The sequence below is a fragment of the Mirounga leonina genome, unplaced genomic scaffold (assembly GCF_011800145.1).
Source record: "Mirounga leonina isolate KUSES-001 unplaced genomic scaffold, KU_Mleo_1.0 Mir_206627, whole genome shotgun sequence".
In the NCBI taxonomy this organism is placed as follows: domain Eukaryota; kingdom Metazoa; phylum Chordata; class Mammalia; order Carnivora; family Phocidae; genus Mirounga; species Mirounga leonina.
In genome coordinates this window covers 1-19870 of record NW_023270517.1, presented here as the reverse complement: position 1 = coordinate 19870, position 19870 = coordinate 1, and the positions used below count along the sequence as shown (strand labels likewise).

General features: G+C 36.5%; 2 protein-coding genes across 3 annotated transcripts; one reads left to right on the top strand and one right to left on the bottom strand.

The window, feature by feature from the left end:
- Positions 1-127: 127 nt before the first annotated feature.
- Positions 128-5938, top strand: LOC118026165 (exosome complex component RRP45-like; the record flags this gene model as incomplete). Its single annotated transcript, XM_035028904.1, has 6 exons — positions 128-337; positions 1424-1512; positions 2136-2282; positions 2862-3046; positions 5343-5421; positions 5794-5938. Coding segments are annotated over 6 exons (795 nt in total), but the record flags the coding sequence as incomplete, so codon positions are not given.
- Positions 5939-6147: 209 nt separating this feature from the next.
- On the bottom strand, positions 6148-18486 carry LOC118026166 (cyclin-A2). 2 transcript variants are annotated; one of them, XM_035028905.1, is made up of 11 exons: positions 17200-18486; positions 16970-17073; positions 16715-16838; positions 12158-14674; positions 11139-11382; positions 9760-9872; positions 9340-9563; positions 8276-8483; positions 7611-7724; positions 7035-7168; positions 6148-6693 (listed from the first exon to the last, which is right to left on the bottom strand). In XM_035028905.1, the coding sequence occupies exons 4-11, from the start codon at positions 12368-12370 to the stop codon at positions 6645-6647; spliced, it is 1299 nt and encodes a 432-aa protein (XP_034884796.1). In that variant the 5' UTR covers positions 12371-14674; positions 16715-16838; positions 16970-17073; positions 17200-18486; the 3' UTR covers positions 6148-6644. The 2 variants fall into 2 exon arrangements, with proteins under 2 accessions (XP_034884796.1, XP_034884797.1); XM_035028906.1 differs by lacking the exon at positions 7035-7168.
- Positions 18487-19870: the final 1384 nt, after the last annotated feature.

The window sequence follows — 19870 nt, the reverse complement described above, 5'->3', positions numbered from 1 at the left end:
AAGCAGACTCCCCGCTGAGCAGGGAGCCCGATGCGGGACTCGATCCCAGGACTCCAGGATCATGACCTGAGCCGAAGGCAGTTGCCTGACCAACTGAGCCACCCAGGCGCCCTATTAATGCTATCTTTTAAAAATATTCAGTATCTTAAAATTGACAAGCATTCAGCCTCAGATTTGCTCAGGTCCATTTAACATTCATTTCAGTACATATTTATTGGTGGATCCCAATGAACGAGAAGAACGTGTAATGGATGGCCTGCTGGTGATTGCCATGAACAAGCATCGAGAGATTTGTACTATCCAGTCCAGTGGTGGGATAATGCTGCTGAAAGATCAAGTTAGTGCTTTGATTAATGTTCTATTAAGAATAGGTCTTTTCTTTTTAGAAGTTTTTCTTTGTTTTGTTTTGCTTTTTCTTGTTTTTTTAACTAAAAGCCATCAAGGATATTTTCAGTGATTGATTCTAGGATATGTTAGAATCTGGTTTCAATATTATTACATTCTGTTGACTGGTGGCTACAAGGTTTCCTTTCTTCCTCGCTGCTCCCATGTATGGCCCTCCAGGGTCTAACCCTTCTACATAGAGGAACACTTTTTTCTTCCCAGTGAGAAAAGAGATTCATCTCCCTATTCAAAAAAAAATAAAAAGGTGTCAAAAGGTAGAAATTAGGTACTCTCAGAAATTGGGTTCAGTAAGCAGTAGTTCTCAAATCCAGCTACATATCAGATTCACATAAAGGCTTCTAGAAAATAGATTGGCATATAGCATGTAGCACAGGTTGGGCAGAGGCTGCTTTAGTTGGAATTCCAGTTCTGCCTTATATTAACTGACCTTTTGCAAATGATTTCCTATCTTTGTGCCTTGGCTTCTTTATCTGTAAAATAGGGAATAAAGTTATGTGTCGACACCTTGTTAAGGAATGTTAAGGATAAACACATGGGCATATTGCACTGTATAGCATATATTAAGTGTGCCATGTTAGTTTCTATTACCAGTATTATGACCACTGTCAGATCCCTATTTCCAGAGATTCTGATCCATTAGGTCCATGAGGCCTGGGAATCTTTGCTTTATAGTTTCCCAGGGGATACTGCAGCCGTATCTTGAATTAATGCTTTGGATCACTCACACAGAAAGGTAGTTAGTGCATCCCTGAGTATATAATGTATGTCTGTGGCCTTTTCAGTGGTATCTTTTATACTGTCAGAGAAGTTTTTGAGTCTGTTTTCTTAACGTGATAATCCTTCAGATACTTTAAAACAAGTCTCACATTTTGCATTCGTGTTTACATTGTATTTTCGTATTTTAAAAGGTCAAGCTTATATTTTAAAGGTAGAAAAACCATTCTCATATTTCTAGTTTTGTTAGAGAAAGCTGTGTAGTTTGTTGTCTTTAAATAATAGAATGCACTTTTATAAATAGGTTTTGAGATGTAGTAAAATAGCTGGTGTGAAAGTACTGGAAATTACAGAGCTAATACAGAAGGCTTTGGAGAATGACCAGAAAGTAAGGTAAGTTTAATTTTTTTTAGAACTAAATGGTCTTTTTATTTTTAACAGATTTTTCTGTTAAGGACTTTTCTTCCATAAGAGTAACCATATTAATTTTCACACTCCCATTTTTCCTTATCTGTTAATCTAAGTTGAATATACGGGAGTGTTATATTGTATTCCACTTTAAATATAATCTGAATTGAGAAGCCACATAATATTGGTCTTTAAAAAAATTAACATTTTCTTTAGAAAAAATAATCTAGTAGCTCAAACTAACAGAAGTAACACAAACTGGGGTTGGTTCTCTGCTTCTTCTATAACCCAGCACTTCAGTGTCTTCTGTAATGTGGGAGGTAATACCTACTTGGTAGGGCTGGTTTGAGGATTAGAAAGTAATATACTTAAAGCACTTAGCACTTGCCTGGCACGTGGTTCAATAAATTAATTATAGTAACTTTTTATTATTTCTCTTGATAAGCATAATAAATTGGTAAGGTTAAGTTAGTCAGATAGCTTTTTTCCCCAGTGTTCCTCTCCCATCAAAAGGATAAAATGGTTAACTTTTCCCTTCTTGTTTTCTCTTCCATCTATCATTCCCCCTCCTCCACCTCTCCCCACCCCCAAATAAAAAACCCACACAGGAAAGAAGGTGGAAAATTTGGCTTTGCAGAGTCTATAGCAAGTCAAAGGATCACAGCATTTAAAATGGAAAAGGCCCCTATTGATACCTCCGATGTAGAAGAGAAAGCAGAAGAAATTATTGCTGAAGCTGAGCCTCCTTCAGAAGTGTATCTTTATTGGATGGTTTTTTCAGTAACAACATGATTCATAACACTTTTGGCATTATTAGGTATATGTGAAGGGTGTACATACTGAAGTTTGTTTTCTGAAACACTGTTAGAGAAAACATTTAAGATACAAGACAGTGATTAGTCTTATTAAGTCTTCGATATAACATCCACCTCTTCAACTATCCTACAAAAACCGAAAATTTTCTATCTTGTTAGCCAATTTATAGCGTTTTATTTTCCTTTGGAATATTGTTCCTTAATCTTAGTTAAGCACTTTATATATATACTATTACATATTGTTCTTGGAAATTATTTATTCACCCATTTGCCATATTTATAACTGCAACTGTTGAGAGCCAGTATGTCTCGATATTTCTCACCATTGTTTCCATAAAATCTTACCTGAGTTACGTTTTTTCTTGCTTATTGTTCAGCCACCCATAGTGTAGCTATTAGTGACATTTTTTCGCACAAACTTGATGCACACTTCAGTCTTAAAACTTTTACTCTCCTCTTTTTCAACACTGCATCAAATAGCAGTATTTTTGTTACTCATAATTTTCTTAACTTGTTAAGTGTTTCTAATCCTGTGCTTTGGACTCCTGGAACTGCCCAAATTGGAGAGGGAATAGAAAACTCCTGGGGTGATCTTGAAGACTCTGAGAAGGAAGAGGACGATGAAGATGGCACTGATGAAGCAATCATTCTTGATAGTATAAAAATGGACACTGGAGTAGAAGTCTCCAATATTGGAAGCCAAGGTAGGTAACACTTCATTTATGGCTTCTATGTAATTATATATATTATATATATATATATATATATATATATACTTTCCTATTTTAGGGATATACTAAAATATATATACTTTCCTATTTTAGGGATCTTATTTTTATATTAGCAGTTCCTTTTTTAGAGGGGCTAAGTATTTTGTGATTTAAATTTCAGTTAAACTGTTGATGCTAACTACAATATTAACTCCAATTGTTTTCTAAAAGAATGTGCTTATCTTTGTGGAGTTGTGGTACTCTGGTATGTAGTGGCATTTTTAGTTAAAAATGTTTTGTTCTTTTTTTCTATGTATATCTGGGCCAGTTTTAAAGGGATGAGTTTCTTAAAAAGTTCATTCCTGCATGCTGTTTTTTCTTTGTAGTTTCTAGACTCAAACATAAAAAACCTGTGTCATATCATAACATGTATTAGAACTGTCCAAATGGAACTGTTTATAATGTTAGAAATGTTCTATATGTACACTGTTCAATAAATATAATAGCCACTAGCCACATGCAGATGTTGAGCATTTGAAATGTGGTTTGTGACAGAAGAATTCTAAATTTTAATCTTAGCTAATATAAAATTAAATAGCTATATATGGCTGTTAATAGAGCAGTATTAGAACATACAAAACTCTAGAATCACTTGGAATAATGGTAGTCCTGGATGTTCTTTGCATTCTGAAAGCTGTAGAACTGGAGAAAATTGTTTTTAACTTGCGGATATTTTTACTATTCGGAAAACCAAATGCTTGCTTGGCCCATAATAATCATGAATTGAGTTTTTCAAACCCAAATCATACAAGGACGGATGCAGCAAGTAGGCTGGCAGAGAACTAAAGGGTGTATTTACTAAATCTAGCTGAAAAAAAAAGTGTTGATACTGTTTAGGTATGTAATGTACATACCTGCCTACCTACAGGGAATGAAATTCTCTGTAAACATTACTGAGAGCCTGCCAGGGTTTTTTGTAAGGAAAAAAAAAATCCCCATCAATTGGGAACCTTTTTCAGCTTTCCTAGTGGTTACTTCTATTTGGTATTCTTCTTCCAGACCTTGCTGTATGTATTTATTTACTATATATTTACACCAATATAAGCTGCTTTAAGCACTTACATTTAAAGGACTGTGAATGAATCTTTAGAATTTTTTCATGTCATCAGCCACATTTTTAAATGCTACACAGAATTCTAGCTTTGGCAATAACTAGGTTGGCTTAATAACATTCCCTTATTGATAAATGTTACCATTTTCTGTTACAGTGCTGCAGTAAAGCATCTTTGCATAGGCCTCTTTATATATTTGTGAAATATTTTTCTAAGATTAGTAAGATTAATACCTAAACATTCAGTTACTGCTTTGAAGAATAATATTTTCAACTGAATAATGAAAGTGGACCTAAGATAATTGGGAGGATAAGGCAGGTAAAGCCTTTGTAAAGCATATGAACACAAGGAGAAACTAATTGAAAACTCAAAGATTGATTTATATACATCATTAACTAAGGCTCGGGAGAAAAATTGGCAAAAGATATAAAGTAATTCTCAAATACAAATGGCCAGTAACATATTTCATGGGCAACCCTAGTAGTAATAAAGGAAATAAATTCAAAGCAAAAAGGGATGTTTTCTAACTACTGTATCAGACAGTATTAAAATTTAGGGCACCTGAGTGGTTCAGGTTAAGCATCTGACTCTTGATTTTTGCTCAGGTCATGATCTCAGGGTCATGGGATCAAGCCCCAGTTCGGGCTCCACGCTCAGTGTAGAGTCTGCTTGTTCCTCTCCCTCTGTTCCTCCCCCTGCTTGTGCTCTTTCTCTCCTCAAATAAAATTTTGAAGAAAAAAAAAAATACCACCATTGGCAAGGGTGCATAGGAAAATGAGTTTTTCATATAAATTGAAACAGTATTTTGGATGGATTTGGCAAAATATCTTTTAGAATATATATACCTTTTGACCTAATAATTCTGTTTCTAGGTATTTTCCTTTCAGTGTTGTTTATAATAGGGAGAAGTTATATAGACTTTCCCCCCTATTATGACATGTACAAAATGGTCATATAATTACAGAATTTTTAGGAAGTAAAGAAAGTATGTGTTATTTTTCAGAGCTTTGCCAAGGAGTCACTTCAGGGAAGGAAGAACAAGTAGTTCTGTAAGCCTTAACTCAAGAGTAGCTGGGGCTATTTGTATGGAAATAGAGTATTAGAACTGCTGACATAAACCCACAAAGAAATTTTCCGAGAGAGTATACTTATATTGTTTCCTTAACATTTTCTTAAAGATGCCCCTATAGTACTCTCAGACAGTGAAGAAGAAGAAATGATCATTTTAGAACCAGACAAGAACCCAAAGAAAATAAGGTAACAAATTTCTGGTTTATTTCAAATGTATACACATAAGTCAAGACTTCTCTGGTTTTATTCTTACCATATTCTACTATAAACAAAGACACCCCTTTTTTATTTGAAATCCGGCTGTTCTTTCTATGGTTTCTTCAAACTGAGATTTAAAAACAGGATCTAATTCTATAAAAATGTATGGATGCCTTTTAAGGTTACTGCATTTTATTCTTAGTTGGCAAATGTTACATATTCTCCTGGGGGGGAAAAAGTCTCCTATTTTGGTAGTTCAAAATTTAACGAGCAGAATGGTGTAAGTCTGGTAAACCATCCATGGTATCGGCTTTCTAGTGCTAATACTGTAAGTAAACTGTTAATTTATTTTATTCACAGAACACAAACCATCAGTGCAAAACAAGAAAAAGCACCAAGTAAAAAGCCAGTGAAAAAGAGAAAAAAGAAGAGAGCTGCTAATTGAAGTTCACATAGTTGTATATTTGTGTATATAACTATTAAAAGGATATTTATTCAGTGCTAATAACTTGAGTATTTTTCTATTCACAAATCCATTATAAAATCTAGTTGATTCTTTATATAATTTTTTACATTATGCTTTAAAATAAACCTTCTGGACAATTTAGCAGGTTTTAAATAATTGTCACTTCAGTGAAGTGGAGAAATTGAGGAATGAAAAAGCATTTTCTTAGTGTGTACAAAGGGCTGAAAGAGTCTCAGGATCATCACAACTGATAAATAAGCACAGATTTATTACAGATATGCTTAGATTATGCTCAAGTCACCAAATTGATCCAGTTCCTTGGGAAAAATGAGTGTTCAAACTTTTATCTGTTTTCCTAAAACTATTTTTTAATTTCAGGAGAAGCCTTTCCAGTTCCCTTCTGTAGTAAATCAAATTAATTCTTCTGAGTGATATCATAAAGTCAAATCAGATTTGACTTAAACCAAATTTTCCAAATCCATTTATTAGTTCTTATTCTTACTGTGCTGACAGCTGGCATCATTTAATACTTTAACAAAAGCACTTAAAATTAGCCAAATAGCTAAAATAGTTACATGTACAAAAGATATACAAATTAAAACCATTTAAAAAGTAATAGATACCATAATTTGTACTTGACCATAACTCTATTCAGAAATGATTGTAAAATTAAAACCTTACAAAAACTGTACACCATATACTTTGAGTGATTTACATCTTAGAAAACAAAGGCAGTCTTTCACTGTTAGACATTTAGTGTCTCTGGTGGGTTGAGGAGAGAAACACCATGATACCTGTAAGTAGGAAAAAAACTCAGTAAATATTCATTGGGTAAAGGAGATCACGGAATGATAGATATAACTAGGAACTGAGAAATGCTGTTTCTATTCTGATTGCGTTAGTGAATCATTGGTCCACAAAATATGCATGCATGCGTGCCCCATTCCTCTCCCCTCTTCTCCCTCAAATGCAGGACATAAAGCATAACTACAACCTACTCAAAACACCTGGCCTGCTAAGAGGAGGCTGTGCCTGTTTTGTGAATCCTTTGATAAAGTTAAAATATCAAGGATCTCAATCATACAGTAACCTGGAAAAGCAAGCTTCTTTAGTATCTATTCATGTTAATTCTTACTTTGAACTTTTATACTTTTCTCTTATTGACTGTTGTGCATGCTGTGGTGCTCTGAGGTAGGTCTGGTGAAGGTCCATGAGACAAGGCTTAAGATTTTCCAAGGTATATCCAGTCTTTTGAACTAAAGATTCAGGCTGCAGAGAAGGGAGTAGAGAACCACTGAGTTTTGTTTTTAGCAACAGACACTAAACACAATGAGGTAGTATTGGCATTAAACTTGAGTTTTGTTAAATTTCAAGAGTAACACCTCCAACTAACAAATCTTCCAGATTTCTCAAGCCATTATTCCGTCTTTTATGTTGACTTTGATCAATTTTTACTACTTTCCCTTCCAGCAGCAGGTCTCATGGCCCTAATTCTTTAAGCACACCTTTCAAACCCAAGTAATAACTTTCTACCTAACAAGCAAACATGTTACTAAACAGGTAAGACACTTTAAACAGCATATATTTTTTGATCAGTTTTTCTAGGTAAGTACCTCTATACCAGCAACATTTGTATAGGACAGTTCTCTAACTTACCTGGCACAGATATTTAAGTTGCAAGACATATGTGTGAAGACATGGTGATACATACCCAGCTCTGTCCTGTGACTGTGTAGAGTGCTAAATGAAAAGCTGCTGCAGCAATAACTGATGGCAGATACTTTAGGTAGGGGTCAGCATCTATCAGACTTAGTTCTCCCAAAAACTGGAATGAAAAAGCAAATACACTTTATGATCACAAGAGCTCTAGAATTCAAGCCTCAAATTTTTGCCTTATGCCCTAGGCCACTCTTTAAGAGTGGCTCTATGGCAGGACACCTGGGTGGCTCAGTTGGTTAAGCGCCTGCCTTCAGCTCAGGTCATGATCCCAGGGTCCTGGGGTCAAGCCCCACGTCTGGCTCCCTGCTCAATGGGGAGTCTGCTCCCGCTCACTCTCCCTCTGTGCTCTCTCTCTCAAATCTTTAAAAGACTGGCTCTATGGCAACCAAAGAAAAAAACCCATAGCCTTATCTATCCTCATCCTGTACTTTTACCTCTTTTAATAATTTTTAAAACTCTTCTGGCTACCACTTCCTAAGACTTCATCCTCATACCACTATTCTTAGTACTTTCCCAGTTCATGTTATCTTTTGCCAGTGGTAGACTCTCTTTATACTGCAACACTAATTTGTCCCCAAAATACTAAATCCCTTGACCAAAGCTATAAAATTAAACTCTGTGACCTAAGAATCTTCATTCAACAAAATGAAAACTTACCATTGCTAAACTTTCAACTTTGCAGTTGGCAGATGGCTGGTGCAGAAAGTATTGGGTAAGAAACTGATTTATTGTTGGTGCAGCTAGGTCAAAAGCAAGCACTTTCAAAACTAGGTGCTCCATTCTCAGGACCTGTTTCTTGGTATAGGTATCATCTGTAATGTACACAAACTCTGCTACTTCTGGGGGATATATTTCTTCAAACTTTCTACAATGAAAAAAGTTTTAAGTAATCAGTCCTTCCAAAAAGAGAAGCAAGCTGTTTATCTAATTCTGAAATCCCTTTAGCAGAATACATGAAATGAGTCCAAAACCTAAACTCCACTAATTGCCTGTTTCCCCTGATACTTGACCATTTCCAGTAGAGCTAGATAAATGCTAACTAAAAGACCCAAATCCATCCAGGACTTGGGATTTTGTCCCAATGCATTTAAAGGATATAAGAGGCAAGAGAGTTCCCAAGATGGGAATAATGCCAGAGTTCACCAAGTAACTGAAAATTTAGGAAATTCTTAGAAAAATAAACATTTTTAGTTTTTTAATTTAGTTAATTTCCATGGGAGAAGATTTTATGCCAGAAAGCACTTTTTGATGGAAGGAACCACACTTTCAAACTTGGTAATCTAGTCCTAGTGTATTAAAATGTAGCCAGTCTCCCATCTTCATTCAAGTAGGTACCCTGGAATCTAGATCTGGGAAAATTAAATTAGTTTCACACACTGTTTCATACTGCTACCCCCTAAAGCAGTCACTGACTTTCTGCCTTCTGTACATATTAATATGTCACAATGTTAAAAATCACAACTTGTGGGCCGCCTGGGTGGCTCAGATGGTTAAGCAACTGCCTTCGGCTCAGGTCATGATCCCGGAGTCCCTGGATCGAGTCCCGCATCGGGCTCCTTGCTCAGCACGAAGTCTGCTTCGCCCTCTGCCCCTCCCCCCTCTCATGTGCTCTCTCTCATTCTCTCTCTCAAATAAAATCTTAAAAAAATAAAAATCACAACTTCTTCCCTACATAGAAGCATATCAATCACTTTTAATCCAACAAACCAAGTTGGACTTACGAGGCCAATAGCATAGCAGCAGTGCCCACAAGCTGAAGTTTTCCTCTCAACACAGACATCGATGAAAGGAACCTATCAATGTAGTTCACAGCCAAGTGCAGGGTCTCATTCTGTAGTTTATATTCTTCTCCTACTTCAACTAACCAGTCCACAAGGATAGCCCTCATACTGTTAGTGATGTCTGGCTGTTTCTTCATGTAACCCACTTTAGGCTTACATTTAACCTGTTGAGAAAGTTACTTACTATAATGTTAAAATTGCAATTAGATTATTCTACCATTAACAAAGATGCTACATACCAGAAACATAAGTATAACATTAGAATAATTCACTAGCAGTTAAAAAACTTAAAAACATCCTGTTTCATTTTGCCACAAGGAATAAACAACAGTGTAAGAACTGGATTCCAAGAGCTCTTACCTCCATTTCCCTAAGGTATGTGTGAATGTCCTCATGGTAGTCTGGGACTTCATTGACACTCAGTGGCTTTTCATCTTCTAATACAATTGATATGTCCATAGTATGTGGTGACTCTGGGAGAATATAAAAGTATGATTAAGTTCATTGTTTAATTTTCTAATTAATTTAATAGCCAAAACTGATAGCCCTTGTAAGGCGTCCCATACGAAAGCATTTCTTTCATCCAACTAAAAAGGGCTTCTTATGACAAAGTACATAGAATATTTCACTCTGGTTTTAGTACCTCTGTCCACTTGGTTTTAATCAACAAGAGAAAATACTGATAGGCCACTAAAAGGAAAGTGCATTTGAAGATGTATTATGTTAAAAGTGTCACTCATACTCTATGAGAGAGAAGAGCAGATGGCACAGTGATCCTGTGAAGACAGAGTTAAAATCCAAGTTTTGTGATATTATGTAGTATTTACCCTAAGAGATTTCGCAGACCCCAAAGTCTGATAAATTCGAAGTACAATGTAGCAATAACTAGAAGGAGGGCTAACGTGTCAATGAAAATTAGGTTTGTTATGAGCCGTTCAAACAACTTGGCACTACAATCAACAAGTGTTTCATGTTTTGTAATTTTAAATTACCTTTTGAGGCAAAGAATATCATTCATTACTCTTTTCACTTCAAGGTTCATCTTGAGGTTAAAACTTGTTACAAATTTTCAATAAAAATACAAAAATTACTTTCTTTCCAAAGGATTTTCCTGCTATTCCCAGACTTCTCATAATAGAACTAAAACCTAAATGAGATTGAACTTAATGAGTTGTCAGTGACTCGACAGACCTATGGTAAAGAAGTTGCACAAACTGTTGGCAGAGCTGTCTTTATAGCAGCTACTTTATTTTATATGTGGTTAACTGCAAACAGCCATGATTCAACTCTTCATTCACAGGACAGTGTCCCTTTCTGGTATCAGACTAGATTTACAGAAAATTTTAAAGCTGTAAGAGATGTTAGATATCACAATATTGAAAGCTGTGTCCTATTCAAATACTATGAAGTGGTATGTACAAAGTGAATTTTATCAGTACAATTGAAATCTGTTCTCCCAAGCAAGCAAAGTGTTTGAGATCTAATTAAACTGATGTTATCGGCAGTATACAAGGAAGAACACCCAGTTAGGATTTATAGGTCACTAGGTCAACGTATTAGCTGTGAGATCTGAGATAAGTCACACACTTTCTAAACTTTGTTACATTAAACCAATTTCATTATGTAGTAAGGATCAGGTACGATAATGTCTTAAAATGCAAAATATTAATTCAGCCTATTTAATAATTATGATTACATTGATTTGATACAAATCTTAGAAGTTTTCATACAAAACTTACCAAAACTACCATCCATTGGATAATCAAGAGGTACCAGTGGTTTTCTTGGTCCAGGTAAAGTAATAGCTGAATTAAAAGCCAGGACATTTTCACGTTCGGTTTTTTTAGATTCAGGTGGCCTCTTTTGAGTCTCTTCTTCTGCTTCATCCACATGAATGGTAAATGCAGGCTGTTTACTGTTTGTTTTCCAGGGAGGAATAGTGACATGTTCATCATTTATAGGAAGATCCTTAAGAGGTGCAACCTAAAAAGAAATGAATATCTGGCTTTGAGCCTATTAAATGGAGTTTTGCTTTCTTCCCCTTATGGGTCTCAGTTTCTGCTTTCATTCCCAAATACTCTCAGGAAATAAAACTATCTGGGACAAAATCCAGGCAACAAAGTTTGAGTGGCTGAAGAAAGGGATGTTCAAATTCCTTACAGGCATTCCTACATAAGTTATAGAAAGAATCACACTAAGTGAAAGTATGTAAAACTAATCAAGGCTACAAGATGAGTGGAGTGGCAGGCTGAAAGATGACAAGTTTAGGAGAGCAGGCAAAGAGGTGTTGGTTCACCACTTTCGTTCGCCCCAGGGTGGAGCAACAGAGCAAATCCGGTAAAATGGCGGAATTTACTAAAAGCAAAGTATTTTTTATACCCTTTCCTAAAATAGAGGTAATCTTAACCATATGGAAAGCAGGAAGCGGGTCCAGATCCTAGGGCAGTGCCTAAGGTTTAAAGCGGCGAGAAAAGCGCGGACACACGTAGGGCTTGGTTTGACCTCATTATTTATAGAAAAATATCCCCAATAAAGAGCAGACAAGCAGCAAAATACAGCGCTGGCGAAGAGAGCAATGGGAGAGAAGCTGTAAGTGGCATCCCACATGCCAGAAAACTAGGGATCAAGGGGACTCCAGACCCAGGCCTCCCTTTAAAAAGCTCGGAAGATGCTTTCTCTCCACGCTCCTCGGCCTGCTAAACCTCGTGCAAAACTCCCGCTCGGCCCTCCCTCCCACAGATCTCGCTCATCTCTTTACCCGTCGCGTCTTGGGCCTCTGCTGCGGCGCTGGAACGCGCGGGTTCCCGGCCTTCAGTACCGCCAGCCCCGCCCGGGTCCGGGGCTGCTGGGCGGGCGCCGCCTTCTCGGGGTTGATGTTCTCCTGGTCCTCTTGGAGCGCCGTATGCTGCAGTGTTAGCAGCGACGAGCCCGCCTCGCGGGCCGCAGGCCCGGGCTCGGAGCTGCCCAACATCACTGCTCCCGGGGTCGCGGCGGGATCAGCCTGCGGCGCCAAGCAGCGTGTACTCCGTCCCGCCGACACCGCCGAGAAACGCTCCAGCCGTAACCAGCCGCCGCAGCCCGGGCCAGCCTGCTCGCGTGGGATCGCGCAGTTCCGAAGAGGTTGCGAAAGGCGTAGGTAGGAACCGCCGGGCGTGGAAGGCTAAAGAAGCCCCCGAGATGTAGCGAGCAGCCCGCCGGAGCGGCGGCTGTTCGTGCAGTTCAAGTATCCCGCGACTATTGAAATGGGCCAATGGGAAGGGCCGAGGCCCGTGACGTCACTCGAGGCGACACAGTCGCAGGCGAATGAAGGCGGCGGCGAGGCCACGGGGCAGGGGCGGAGAAACGCCGAGCGGCGGCGGGAGGAAAAACGCCTGCGCCGGCCGAAGAGGCGGGGCCTGAGTTTCTGGCGACTAAACTGGGCCCCGAGGATTCGTGGGCACTGGGCAAGGGCCGTGTCTAGGATAAGCTGAGTTAAGCTCCAGCAATTGTTAGTGTGCCGCCCTAGCCTAACGTTAGCCCTGGGACCCTCAGCTTAACTGGTTTCCAAAGCTCTAAAAGCTGAGCCACTAACCGGCCTGATAGTCTTGCTCCGGTTATTCAAGGTCTCTGATTCTCAGTTTTCTTACTAATTGGAGTAAAAATATCTTCATGTCATATGGTTGTCCTAATTATGTAATGTGCAAAAATCATTAACACGCTGCTCACGTAGTAACTGATACTCAAGTGCCAGACTATAATGTCATCTTAGCATTTAGGTGTCTTCAGTCATGCCTTTGAATTTACCTAATGAAGATGCAATTAGGGAAGGTGCCACCTTGAACCACTGTTGATATATAGAGAGACATTATCTATCTATCTATCTAAAACAAAAAGTACTATAAGAAATTAAACTAGACAGTCACTGATTTTGATGCATCTTTCCGCAAGCTGTGGCAGCCAACAAAAAGCACCCAGTGAAATTCTAGTGACCTAAATAAAATTATTTGTTCCATTTAGCAATGAAGGTTGTTTAAATATAATAAAAACAATATGACCTTATTAAAATAAAACTCTCAGTGATATGTGCCTTTAACAAATTTTCAAATTTAATATACAAGGCTTGCATATAATAAATATAATGGTAGATAATTAAGAAACATTGTTTTTGACAAATTCATGAGTGTGCCCTTCTTGAAAACATAATTATATAATCTTCATGTCATTTTAAAACAACCTTTAAATACAATATTACCCTGAATATGAAAAAACATAAATTAAGATTAATGAATAAAACTTCTGTAGCTTTAAAGTCTTATTTCCCTCTATATATGATAAAATGGAAATTAGTGGGTACTAGTGCAGGAAAATCTAAGGAGCCATCACTATTTCTGCACTCTTCACATGTAGTACACTTGTATAGTTTTACTGGTTACAGGGACAGCAAGTGAAGATCCCTTCAATCTGTGCAAGCTCTGCTCATTTCCCTGGCCACAATTTATAGCACTGAACCAACTCAAGCATTTCACAAACTGAGCATGGTTCACGAAACATTACCTAGCAAGAGTGAAATCAGTTGCAAATCAATCTCAACTCCGAGAAAAAATAATTGGTAAGTTATTTCCACTGGTTAACAACGTATACAGTAACCAGGACACAAACCAGGCACCAGAACTTGGGATCTGGTCCCAGCTTTACAAAATAATAACAACTTGTCCTCTTAATCACTTAACCTCACAGAGAATCAGTTTTCCTATATGACTTGACAAAATAACAATATATATTGTGAAGAATAGATGAAGTAATGAATGTAAATACATTTTTGAAAACTGTAGTTTATACATGTGGTATAGCTTGTTAAATATTTGAATATATTTTTAATTTTCCAAATACTTCTCAATTTAAAAGTTGAAACATCCACTTGCAAAAAATTCATTAAAATTCCTTATCATCATTCCACTAATGTTTTAAAATAAAAACTCTATTTTTAAAAAGCTCCATTTCTCAAAATAGAAGCATTACTAAAAGAAGTCACATCTTAAATATTTTTAGACGTTATTAAAAAGCATTTGAAATAAAAGTATGTACAGTTAGCTTGTGCCATAATTCTGTTTTAACATATTTCGTTTAAAAAGACTCCTTTGGAACTTTACCTTGTTTATAGTTCATGCAGCATCAAAGAAAGCAATCAATGCATTTTGGTCATAACTGTCCAGAATCTCCAGTAAAAGAGGTACTTTGGTTTTTACATTGGTGCCTTTGAACTTGAACTTATCTATGAAAAGATCAGTGATCATGCCTATAAAGAAAAATGTTAATTTCCTGTCATTAATGTACTTAATGAAAGTGAGTGATTACTTGAGAATCTATTTCTAAGCACTCATCACTGCATTATTTAATATATAAGCCTAAGGGTATTGATACTTTTTTTTAAAGATTTTATTTATTTAGTTGAGAGAGAGAGAGAGCACAGAGGGAGAGTGTGAGGGAGAAGCAGACTCCCCCCAGGTGAGGAGGGAGCCCGATGCAGGACTGGATCCCAGGATCCTGAGATCATGACCTGAGCCAAAGACAGATGCTTAACCAACAGCCACCAGGCACTCCAACAGATTCTGTTCTTAAGTTCTATTTGAATTAAAATATTCCATCAATATGTTGACCATTCTTGGGGTTTATCCAAGACATGTTTCAGAATTTTTCATATTTTAGAGAGATAATAAAAGGGATATACCAAATATAGCATAATATCCAAGGGGAATGAGTTTCTGCAACAAAATATATGGGTGAATATTCACACTAAGTGGAATAAAAATGACTATAAATAACCTCATGTCAGTTTAAGTGAAATTTTGTCATTAAATTATTAATTCAGATCAAGTCAAATTTGCTGCCAAATGATTTATTAAAGTGTTAGTTTTTAAAGCTTTCTGAATTTTGGAACTGGTAATAATAGAAAACCACCCATCTTCTAAGTTATTATAAGGATAAAAGATCATGTGTTTGCCATATAGTAAATATTAAGATATTAGATATTATTGTTATTTATAGTTTGTGAGCAAGTCCCTGGGTATTAAAATAAATTCATTAGGCAGGTTCAAAGATCAATGTGGATTGATGATACCAACTATGCCAAAAAGATTTGGCATAGTGCAAAAAGCAAGCATTTTGGGGTGAGGAAGTTCTAGTGCAGGCTTTGCCACTACCAATGTGACAACAAATTCTTTAGTGTCAGATTTCAGTTAAAAAAATGTGAAAAATGAAGATAACACCATCTACTTTGCAGAGCTATTGTAAGGATTAAATATCTGATTAATGAAGATGTTATAAAGAAATAGGAAATAAATAAGCTTAGCTTATATAAAGATCACACACACAAAAATGTTTTCCTTAAGCTGTTCCATCCTTCCTCTTTCTCTCCCTTCCTGCATATCTCCCTCTTGCTCTCAATGTTTTTCAAGACAATTTGTGAAACACCCAACTTGTCACCACCAAAGCAAAACAACTTTTGCTGTAAATTCACAGCACATACATATCTTTATTATATTTTGCCTAAAAAATATTAAATGCTGCCTTTTGATATTTCACAATATCAACAGAACCTAAAAATTATTTGTGTGAAATATGGCCTACATTTTATTGCTTCATAGGTTATATTCATTTCACACCAGGTTTCTTCATATAGAGATTAATTTACTGCATTACACTTATTTCACTTAATTTTTACTTTCATTTTTTTCTAGATTTTTTTTTTTTTTTAATTTATTTGTCAGAGAGAGAGAGAGCACAAGTAGGGGGAGTGGCAGGCAGAGGGAGAGGGAGAAGCCGGCTCCCCGCTGAGCAGGGAGCCCAATGCAGGACTCCATCCGACTCTGGGATCATGACCTGATCCGAAGGCAGATGCTTAATGGACTGAGCCACCCAGGCTTCCCTTTCCTTTCATTTTTTCAAGTAAAAATATTAAATATTAAAACAAATTTTACAAAATATTTGATGCAATAAATTGGTTGTCACTGGTTCATGATCGCTGTAATCTTCGCTTATCTTTCTGCCTAGCTTCTCTCACAAGATTCTTCACAAATAGCCAGTAGAAAAGAAATACAGCAAGGGGCCACCTGGGTGGCTCAGTTGTTAAGTGTCTGCCTTCGGCTCAGGTCATGATCCCAGGGTCCTGGGATCGAGTCCCACATCGGGCTCCCTACTCGGCGGCAAGCCTGCTTCTCCCACTCCCCCTGCTTGCGTTCACTCTCTCACTGTCTCTCTCTCTGTTGAAAAATAAAAATAAAATCTAAAAAAAAAAAAAAAAGAAATACGGCAAGGTTTTCTAGAACAGTCCACTAACCATACAGTCTTTCAAGATGTGCAGGTTGCTTTTTGTATTCTTCCTGTAGGTGATCTGCCTCTTCTAGAATACAGCGATATTCTGGTATCAGAAAATTTGTATTTCCCTCATGAACCTGCAACTCCTTATTTAAAATTAAAAAGAGAAGGACTTTAATAATCAAAATCCAATCCAGTGTAACTTTAAAGTCTTTACAATTTTAGAAATCCCATCACAATAAAGTAATGATCATGAGTCCATGAAATGTATACTTACTTTTAAAGCATCAATTAATTGCACTTTCTTAGCCAAAAGCAACTGGTACTCCAGCTTTGGGTGGATTAGCTTTAAAGTGTGTTTGACTGATACTTCATTTATCTCTAGAAGGAGGTGAGTCAAGCACAATTAGCTAAGTCACTTTGATCAGAAATATTCTTATTGTAACAATAACCAAAAAACAATACCCCATAAAGAATGATTTATTTTTCTTCTTTTTTTTTTTTTACCGTATGATATGTTGAGGTTAATCTTCCTTTTGGTAGCTTCTTTAGAGAGCACATCTTTTAGGATGGATATAGTAGAAATGTTGTCAGATTTAAAAACTCCTTCTCCTTTTCTATAAAATTAATATATTTTTAAAAGAACAGCATTAGAAGAAAATACATAAATAGGTCCAGTAAATACATATTTTGTGACTAGTACCTGGTGTTTAGAATACATTTGATTTTAGATCTCTTTCTATACATTAATATAAAATACATTGTTTATATAAAACATATTTAAATGTGTAACCTTTTACTATTATATAAATTCAAGTTCTGAACATAATTGTGAAACTAAACAAAAGATGTTAGATATATGCCTCCTAAACATATAACAATTTATATAAATCCTTCATTAAAGCATCTTTTTTCTTCACTTTCACCAATAAAATTTCTAACAGCTAACTCTATATGTATATAAAATGCTTTTAGAATTGCTTATTTACATGTAAGTATGTTTTTCTTTGATGTAATTACATAAATTATAACATGACTACATTCTTTATTCTCAAAAGAAAGTTGATATTAAGTCTAAGAATGACAGCTTCTGTTCTTCCATGCCCATCATCCATTTCCACTTCTTATGGACACAGGACCTGTCATCTTCTTTATAGAACCACTTCTTTCTCTTACCCTTCTCAATCCATATACAGTTGATCCTTGAACAATGTGGGGGGTGGGGTGCCAAACCCCTGTAGTCAAAAATCCGCATATAACTTTGGACCTCCCCCAAACTAGTAATACTCTAGTAAACAGTCGATCAACACATATTTTGTGTAAGTATTATATACTATATTTTTATAGTAAAGTTAGAGAAAAGAAAATGTTATTAAGAAAATCATAAGAGAAAATACATTTACAGTACCGTATTTATTTAAAAAATCTACATACAAGTGGTCCCATGCAGTTTAAACCTGTGTTGCTTAAGAGTCAACTGTAGTTTCACTGGCACTGGCCTCAAGCCCATTTGTGGGACTTTAAGAGAAAGCATTTAGCCGTGTATATTCCATCCTCCTGACCACAATGGTTCACGGCTCTATAATGACACTCAATCCTGGGATTTTATTGGAACCAGTGGGAAAGAGAGGGTCTATGATACCTGAAAAGATAGAAAACTGGACAGAACTGCTAGTGGCCACTATGGTACTTAATAAGAAAGCCAAAAAAAGACAAGAACGGAGCTGAGCAATGGAAAGGGGTAGTCTTATTGTTTTATTTTTTATTTTTTTAAATTTAAATTCAGTTAATTAACATACAATGTATTATTTGTTTCCAGGGTACAGGTCTGTGATTCATCAGTCTTATATAATACCCAGTGCTCATTACAACACATACTTTCCCCAATGTCCACCACCCAGGTACCCCATCCCTCCACCCCTCTCCCCTCCAGCAACCCTCAGTTTGTTTCCTCTGACTAAGAGTCTCTTACGGTTTGTCTCCCTCTCTGGTTTTGTCTTGTTTTATTTTGGAAGGGGATAGTCTTCATTGTGCCTGAGGCAGATTACTACTGGACTTTTAAATTATATGAGCTGATAAATTCCTGTTATTCAGTATGTTGGTCTGCTTCTATTTGGTTCCTTCTTATGATAACCAAAAGTTTCCTAATTAACATATATACCATCTTTCATATATTAAATGCGATCTTTTCATTTGGTTTTCACACACACTAATAGTTTATATTAACTAGCTGTAGACAAATGCTAATTCTTTTTTTCTAGGAAGATGATTCATATATATTATTTTATTCCAATTATGTTTTAGAAATCATGATATTTTCACTAGTCTTTAATTCTAACTGATGATGTTTAACATTAAACACACAGTACCTAGCACTGTGGAATGATTCACATGGTTTATCTTCTTTTAATCATCACAGCTCAATGAAGTGCTATTATTGCCATCCCTCAGAAAAGAAAACTGAAGCTCAGAGAGTTAAATAGTCCAGATAGGGCAAATAGCTGGTAAGTCACAGAGCCATGATCAAACCTACATATGTCTGCCTCCAAAGCGCACTTTCTGCATATATGTGTATTTTATTCAGGCACTCTAAAAACATTTATTAAGCACCACTATGTTCAAAGCCATGCAGTAGGTACTTGGAGGAAACATATGAAGATAATTAAGAAACAAACTGACTCTGCCCATGAGGAGCTTAAAATCTAATTTGAAGAGACAAGCTTACATAAAAATTACCATATACTTCAAATAACAATAAATAACTTAAGACAGGTAGGAAGGCTTCAAAATGTAGCTATTAAGTTGAGCCTTGGAGGATAAGTAGAGTTTTGATTTTTTTTTAAGGGATTTTATAGCTTTATTTTTTTTAAGATTTTTTAAAATTTTATTTATTTATTTATTTATTTATTTATTTTTTTAAATTTTTTTTTTAAGGATTTTATTTATTTGACAGAGAGAGAGAGAGCACAAGGAGGCAGACCAGCAGCGAGAGGGAGAGGAAGAAGCAGGCTCTCCACCGAGCAGGGAGCCTGACGTGGGGCTCGATCCCAGGACCCTGGGATCATGACCTGAGCCGAAGGCAGCCGCTCAACCGACTGAGCCACCCAGGCGCCCCATAAAATTTTATTTATTTTTGAGAGAGAGAGAGAACGCACAAGCAGGGGGAGCGGCAAACAGA

What these genes read in the sequence shown, in the direction of transcription:
- LOC118026166 (XM_035028905.1), bottom strand. Translation starts at nt 12,370, where the DNA reads ATGTTGGGCAGCTCCGAGCCCGGGCCTGCGGCCCGCGAGGCGGGCTCG. An exon ending in AGAGGCCCAAGACGCGACGG is followed by an intron (nt 11,383 to 12,157) that starts GTAAAGAGATGA and finishes ATTTCTTTTTAG; the next exon opens with GTTGCACCTCTTAAGGATCT. An exon ending in GCTGCTATGCTATTGGCCTC is followed by an intron (nt 8,484 to 9,339) that starts GTAAGTCCAACT and finishes TTTTCATTGTAG; the next exon opens with AAAGTTTGAAGAAATATATC.